This window comes from Mycteria americana, unplaced genomic scaffold, assembly GCF_035582795.1.
Source record: "Mycteria americana isolate JAX WOST 10 ecotype Jacksonville Zoo and Gardens unplaced genomic scaffold, USCA_MyAme_1.0 Scaffold_216, whole genome shotgun sequence".
Lineage (NCBI taxonomy): Eukaryota > Metazoa > Chordata > Aves > Ciconiiformes > Ciconiidae > Mycteria > Mycteria americana.
The window spans coordinates 24,191-32,146 of record NW_027445556.1 but is presented as its reverse complement, the minus strand read 5'-3'; the positions used below and the strand labels follow the sequence as shown (position 1 = coordinate 32,146).

General features: G+C 57.2%; 1 protein-coding gene across 1 annotated transcript; it reads right to left on the bottom strand.

The window, feature by feature from the left end:
• Positions 1-780: 780 nt before the first annotated feature.
• Positions 781-7,667, bottom strand: LOC142403367 (uncharacterized). The gene is given in 4 exon segments (XM_075489600.1): positions 781-918; positions 921-1,040; positions 6,755-7,109; positions 7,564-7,667. Coding segments are annotated over 4 exon segments (696 nt in total). The 3' UTR covers positions 781-801.
• Positions 7,668-7,956: the final 289 nt, after the last annotated feature.

Genomic DNA, 7,956 nt, shown 5'->3' with positions numbered 1-7,956 from the left:
TCCCCAGGAGTGCTTCAGGGGGTCCTCAAGTTTGGGGTCTTCAAGGTTGCGAGTTGCCAAGTGTGGGTGTCCCCAAGGCTGAGGTCCCCAAGGTTGGTCTCTGTAGTTGGGGGTCCTCAAGGTTGATGTTCACCAAGGTTGGGGACCTCAAGGATGGGGTTGTCCAAGGTTGGGGTCCCCAGGAGTTTTTCAGAGGGTCCCTAAGGTTGGGGTCCCCCAAGGTTGGTGGTCCCCAAGGTTGGGTTCTCCAAGGTCTGGGGGTCCTCAAGGTCTGGGGTCCCCAAGGTTGGGGTCCCCAGGGTCGGGGTCCCTAGGTTGAGAGTCTCCACGTTGGGGGTCTGCAAGGTTGGGGATCTCCAGGGGTGTTTCAGAGGGTCCCCAAGGTTGGGATCCCCAAGTTTGGAGGTCCCCAAGGTTGGGTTCTCCAAGGTCTGGGGGTCCCCAAGGTCGGGGGTCCTCAAGGTCTGGGGTCCCCAAGGTTGGGATCCCTAGGTTGAGAGTCTCCAAGTTGGGAGTCCGCAAGGTTGTGGATCTCCAGGGGTGTTTCAGAGGGTCCCCAAGGTTGGGATCCCCAAGTTTGGAGGTCCCAAGGTTGGGTTCTCCAAGGTCTGGGGGGTCCTCAAGGTCTGGGGTCCCCAAGGTTGGGGTCCCTAGGTTGAGAGTCTCCAAGATGGGTATCCCCACGGTTAGGGGTCTCCAGGGGTGTTTCAGAGGGTCCCCAAGGTTGGGTCCCCCAAGTTTGGGGGGGTCCCCCCCACCCATCAGAGACAAGAGGCGCCGTCAGGAGCTGCTGGGGTGACTTTATTGCCCCCCGAACCCCCCCGGGGCTCCGCAGAAGGCGGGGCCCAATCCGGCGACGGTGCAGTCGGCCGTGGCCATGGGGCAGCGGCCGCAGCGGCAGCCCAGGGCCACCGGGGACGGGTGACGCCGGGGTCGGTCCCGGGGGGGCAGCCCCCCAGCAGCCACCGCTCGTAGCGCACCCCAAAATAGGTACAGGCTGCCTGAGACGGGGCGCCCAGGGGGCTGCGGTACACCGGCTCCTGGGGGGGGGGCAAGGGGGGGGGCACCTGACGGTGGAATCATTGCTGGAGGTGACGTGGAAATTAATCTGACGTTCCCAGTTTCGGGTAAGGCGCGGGGTCGAGGAAGCTTCCCGGGTGGAGCGCGGCCGCCGAGCGAGGGATCCACTCCACCTTCCCCGGGGCCGCGACCGTCGGCGTGGGCGACGCCGGGGAACTGGGTGCGTGGGCTCCGCGAGGAGCTGCCCGGAGGGCGGGGCGGCGTGGAGACCCCCGCGGGCGGGCGCTGCGATCATCCGGGAACCGGAAGGCGTCGTGGGATTGAGAAGCCGAATATTGGCTACGTGGGGCCGGGAGCCTGTCGCCGTTTTGACAAAACGCCGTCCTTTTTGGTGAGTTTGGCTGGGGATAACGGCGTTGCGATACCAACCACACCCCCGTCCCAAAAGCTCCCCCCCCCGCCTCCGAGGCGCCGGCGCCCCGCGCTCGGCTCGCGCTCTGCGTTTCCCTGGCTTCCGCCTTTAAAAGCGAAGCGAGGAAACTTGGCGGCGATGCGAAACGAAGGTGGGTACGCGGGGAGCCGCTCGAGCTCCAGCCGAAGGGTGAGAAATGGCGTGAAAGGGGGAAATGTGGGGGAAATGTAGGGAAATGTTGGGTAGAGTAGGGAAATGTAGGGGAAATGTAGGGGAAATGTAGGGGAAATGTAGGAAAATGTAGGGAAATGTAGGGGAAATGTAGGGGAAATGTAGGAAAATGTTGGGTAGTGTAGGGAAATGTAGGGAAATGTTGGGTAGTGTAGGGAAATGTAGGGGAAATGTTGGGTAGAGTAGGGAAATGTAGGGAAATGGAGGGGAAATGTAGGGGAAATGTAGGAATGTTGGGTAGAGTAGGGAAATGTAGGGGAAATGTAGGGGAAAGTGTAGGGGAATGAAGGGGAAATGTAGGGAAATGTAGGGAAATGTAGGGGAAATGTAGGGGAAATGTAGGAAAATGTGGGTAGTGTAGGGAAATGTAGGGAAATGTTGGGTAGTGTAGGGAAATGTAGGGGAAATGTTGGGTAGAGTAGGGAAATGTAGGGAAATGGAGGGGAAATGTAGGGGAATGTAGGGAATGTTGGGTTAGAGTAGGGACATGTAGGGGAAATGTAGGGGAATGTAGGGGAAATGTAGGGGAATGTAGGGAAATGTAGGGAAATGTAGGGGAAATGTAGGGGAAATGTAGGAAATGTTGGGTAGTGTAGGGAATGTAAGGGAAATGTTGGGTAGTGTAGGGAATGTAGGGGAAATGTTGGGGTAGAGTTGGGAATGTAGGGAATGTAGGGGAAATGTAGGGAATGTTGGGAATGTTGGGTAGAGTTGGGAATGTAGGGAATTGTAGGGGAAAGGTAGGGGAATGTAGGGAATGTTGGGTAGTGTTGGAAATGTAGGGAAATATAGGGTAAATGTAGGGTAAAAGTAGGGGAAATGTGGGAATGTTGGGTAGGTAGGGAAATGTAGGGAAATGTAGGGAAATGTAGGGGAAATGTAGGGAAATATTGGGTAGAGTAGGGAAATGTAGGGAAATGTAGGGGAAGGTAGGGAATGTAGGGAAATGTAGGGCATGTAGGGGAAAGGTTGGGAATGTAGGGTATGTGGGAATGTTGGGTAGGTAGGGAATGTAGGGAATGTAGGGGAAATGTTGGGAATGTAGGGGGAAAGGTTGGGAATGTTGGGTGTGGTGGGTAATGTGGGTAATGTAGGGAATGTAGGGTAATGTAGGGTAAATGGAGGGGAAATGTGGGGAAATGTAGGGTAGTGTAGGGTAATGTAGGTAAATGTAGGGATGTGTAGGGAATGTAGGGTAATTATAGAATAATGTAGGGAAATGTAGCGAAATGTAGGGTAAATGTAGGGTAATATAGGGTAATGTTGGGTAATGTAGGGTATGTAGGAATGTAGGGGATATGGGTTAATGTGTTTAATGTAGGGTAATATAGAAATGTAGGGTAATAGTAGGGTAATGTACGGTAATGTAGGGGAACGTAGGGTAAAATGTAGGTTAATGTAGGGGAAATGTAGGGAATGTAGGGTAAATGTAGGGTAAATGTACAGTAAATGGTAGGGGAAAAGTAGGGTAAATGTAGGTTAATGTAGGGAATGTAGGTTGGTAGGAATGTAGGAGAATGTAGGGAATGTAGGGTAATGTAGGTATGTTAAATGTAGGGGGAATGTAGGGAAATGTAGGGAAATGTAGGTATATATAGGGGAAATGTGGGGAAATGTAGGGTAAATGTAGGTTAATGTAGGGGAAATGTAGGGAAATGTAGGGAAATGTAGGTATATATAGGGAAATGTAGGGGAAATGTAGGGTATAATGTTGGTTAATGTAGGGAAATGTACGGGAAATGTAGGGAAATGTAGGTTAAATTAGGGGAAATGTAGGGTAAATGTAGGGTACAATGTAGGGTACAATGTAGGGTACATGTAGGGAAATGTAGGGTAATGTAGGGTAATGTAGGAAAATGTAGGGAAATGTAGGGGAAATGTAGGGAAATGTAGGGTAATGGAGGAAATGTAGGGTAAATGGGAGGGAAATGTAGGGGAAATGTAGTGGGTAAATGTAGGGAAATGTAGGGTAAATGTGGAAATATAGGGAAATGTAGGGTAATGGAGGGAATGTATGGTAATGGAGGGAATGTAGGGGAAATGTAGGGGAATGTTGGGGTGTGTGGGTAAATGTAGGGAACATAGGGGAAATGTAGGGACTGTTGGGAATGGTAGGGAAATGTAGGGGAATGTAGGGAATTGGTATGTAGGGCAATGTAGGGGAATGTAGGGGAAATGTAGGAATGTGGGAATGTAGGGAATATGGGTAATGTAGGGACCTAGGGGAATGTGGGTAAATGTAGGAATGTAGGGTAAGTGTAGGGTAAATGTAGGGTAAATATAGGGTAATGTTGGGAATGTAGGGTAAATGTAGGGAAATGTAGCGAAATGTAGGGTAAATTAGGGTAAATGTAGGGTAATGGTTGGGTAATGTAGGAATGTAGGGAAATATAGGGTAAAATGTAGTTTAAATGTAGGGTAATGTAGGGAAATGTAGGGAAATGTAGGGTAATATAGGGGAAATGTAGGGGAAATGTCGGGAAGGTAGGGAAGTGTAGGGTAACTGTAGGGAAATGTAGGAAAGTAGGGCAACATGTAGGTAAATGTAGGGTACATGTAGGGGAAATGTAGGGAAATGTCGGGTAAATGTAGGGACATGTGGGGTAAATATAGAAAAATGTAGGGGAAATGTCGGGAAATGTAGGGAAATGCAGGGTAAATATAGAAAAATGTAGGGAAATGTAGCGAAATGTAGGGAAATGCAGGGTAAATGTAGGGAAATATAGGGTAAAATGTAGTGTAAATGTAGGGAAATGTAGAGTAAATGTAGGGAAATGTAGGGAAATGTAGGGAAAGTGTAGGGGAAATGTAGGGAAATGTAGGGGAAATGTAGGGTAAAATGTAGGGAAATGTAGGGAAATGTAGGGGAAATGTGGGGAAATGTAGGGGAAATGTGGGGGAAATGTAGGGAAATGTAGGTAAATATAGGGGAAATGTAGGGAAATGTAGGGTACAATGTAGGGGAAATGTAGGGAAATGTAGGGGAAATGTAGGGAAATGTGGGGTAAATATAGAAAAATGTAGGGAAATGTAGAAAACTGTAGGGAAACGTAGGGGAAGCGTAGGGTAAAAAAAAAAGCAATACTGCAGGGGAAGAGCGCAGGGCGTAGCGCTGTGCCGCCTGGCAGCCGGCGCCGGCCGAGCCTCCCCGCCCCCGTCGCGGCGCCTTTGGGCGCGGGGCGGACGCTTGGTTCTCCCAAGGGTGCCCGCGCGGGAAGCGTAGGCCCCTCTCTCGGGTGGCTCTGCCGTCCCGTAACGCTTTCGTAGCCGGCGGCGTCCCTCCCGCTCGCGGCCTCCGCGCCGGCTTTGCCGCGGGGAATTTCTCACCCGTAATCCAAGGAGCCCCTGCGTCCGTCGCTCCAATGAACCGCGCTCTTCGTTAACCCGCCCCGCCGTCGTCCTCCTCCGCCGCGCCCGCCGCGTTCTCTCGCCGCGCGGCCGCCGCGGTTGGCGCGACGGGGCCGGAGCGGGGGTTGCGGCGCGTTATTTGTGACTGCCTCGCGGCGGATTTGGGGACGCCGGAGGCGAGCGGCCTCGTAACGGGGTCGAATTAACGCCGGCGCCTTCGTCGGCTTTGCGGAGCTGGGGCAGCGGAGGCGCGGAGAGGGCTCTGGCGGGGAAGCGTTGGCTCTGATGGGTGGCTGCCTCCAGCCTCCCCAGCCGCTCCTCAGCCCCCTACGTGACAGGAACTTCTACTGCAACGCTGACGCGGGTACCCCCCCAGCACCCCAAATACCGCCCAGCACCCCAATACCCCCCCGCACCCCAATACCCCCCCCAGCACCCCCAAATGCCAAATACCCCCCCGCACCCCGATACCCCCCAGCACCCCCAATGCCGAATACCCCCCCCAGCACCCCAAATAGCCCCAGCACCCCAATACTCCCCTACCGCAAATACCCCCCCCTGCACCCCAATACCCCCCAGCACCCCCAAATGCCAAATACCCCCCAGCACCCCAAATACCCCCCAGCACCCTAATACCCCCCCAGCACCCCAAATATCACCCAGCACCCCAATACCCCCCCAGCACCCCCAAATGCCAAATACCCCCCAGCACCCCCAAATGCCGAATCCCCCCCAGCACCCCAAATAGCCCTACCACCCCAATACTCCCCCGCACCCCAATACCCCCCAGCACCCCAAATATCGCCCAGCACCACAATACCCCCCAGCACCCCCAAAAGTCAAATACCCCCCCAGCACCCCAATACTCCCCTACCCCAAATACCCCCCGCACCCCAATACCCCCCCAGCACCCCAAATGTCCCCCAGCACCCCAAATGTCCCCCAGCACCCCAAATGTCCCCCAGCACCCCAGTACCCCCCCAGCACCCCAATACTCCCCTACCCCAAATGCCCCCCCAGCACCCCCACACCCCCCGCAGCACCCCCACTTCCCAAGTATCCCCCCCCAGCACCCCAATACAGCCCCCAGCACCCCCAGCACCCAAATCCCCCCGCTTTGGCCCCAAAATTCTGCCCCCCCCCCCCCCCCAGTCTACCCACTCTGTCCCACTATGGGGGGGTCCCGCTGCCCCCCACGTGCCCCCCGTGTCCCCCTGAATGTCCCAGGTCCCCCCACATCTCCCCATGGTCCGGCCGTGTCCCCCCACCGCCCCCCCATATCCCCCCACATCCCACCATAGCCCCCCCAGTTCCCCCCATGTCCCCTGTAGCCCCACATGTTCCCATGCCCCCCATATCCCCCATATCTCCCCATAGCTCCCCACATCCCGAATGTCCCCCCAGGCCCCCACATCTCCCCATATCCCATGTCCCCCCATACCCCCCATGTCCCCATAGCCCCCCATAGCCCCCCATGTCCCCATAGCCGCCCAACCCCCCTATGTCTCCCGAACCCCCCATGTCCCCCCACATCCGCCATGCCCCCCACATCCCCCCCGTCCCCCCGTGTTCCCCCATGTCCCCACATGCCCCTTAGCCCCATGGCCCCTAAGTCCCCCCAGGTCCTCCCACCTCCCTATGTCCCCCCTGTCACCTCATGTCCCCACATCCCCATGCCCCCAAACTCACCCCATGTCCCCCCCGTCCCCCCCTGTCCCCCCCTGTCCCCCTGTCCCCCCTCACCCGCGTGCGGCAGTACCCCCCACACGCCGTGGTGGTCACGGCCAGGCACTGGGGACACTCGTCCTTCTCCACGGCCACCGTCACGTTGATGGGACGACACGGGGGGCGGCCAGGACCCCCCACAGCCATGGGGCCCCCCACAACCATGGGGGTCCCCACAGCCATGGGGCTCCCCACAGCCATGGGGCTCCCCACAGCCATGGGGCCCCCCACAACCATGGGGGTCCCCACAGCCATGGGGCTCCCCACAGCCATGGGGTCTCCCACTGCTATGGGGGTCCCCAAGGACATGGGGGTCCCCATCAATGTCACCAGCACCAGCACCTGCGGGAAATGTGGGGCAGCCCGGGAGGGTCTGCCCCATGGGGCGGGGGGGTCCTCACGGCCCCCCCCTTACCCCACAGCTGCCCCATGGTGGAAGGGTCCCCACAGCTCCCCCTGCCCCACAGCTGCCCCATAAATGCCCCACGGCCATGTGGGTCCCCCCACTGCCTCACAGCTGCCCCACAATGCAGGGAAAGGGGGGGGTGTCCCCATGACCCCCACTGCCCCACGGCCATGTGGGTCCCTACAGCCCCACAGCTGCCCCACAAGTGAGGGGTCCCCATGACCCCTCTCTGCCCCACAGCTGCCCCATAAATACCCCACAGCCATGTGCATCCTTACAGCCCAACAGTGTGTGTGGGGGGGTCACCATGACCTCCCCAACCCCACAGCTGCCCCACAGCCATGTGGACCCATCCCACAGCTGCCCCACAGTGGGGGGGTCCCCATGACCTTCCCACCCCCCCACCCCACAGCTGCCCCACAGCCGTACGGGTCCCTGTCGTCCCGTCCCCACCCCCCCCAGCCCCATAACGGCCCTCGCAGAAAAATCTGTTCTCTCAACCAGGAAATCCGTTTTCTCCGCCATGACGTCGATTTCCTTCCTCTCCGGAACCTTCTCGTTCCCACCGGGGAATCGTGGGAGATCTCCCGTTGGAAGGAACCCCTAAGGATCGTCGAGTCCAACTCTCCAAGAGGCGCCCGCCGCTGCGGAGAAGCCCCCAGAGATGAGCCAGAAGGTCATGTGGAAACCCTTTGAGCGGAGCGTGGAGATCCAGATCGCCAACAAAACCCAGGACGTCACCTTGTACAACCCCAGGTGAGGCCGCGAGGAGGGGGCGGGGGGTGGGGACCCCTGGCTGGAGGGGACCCCCCCG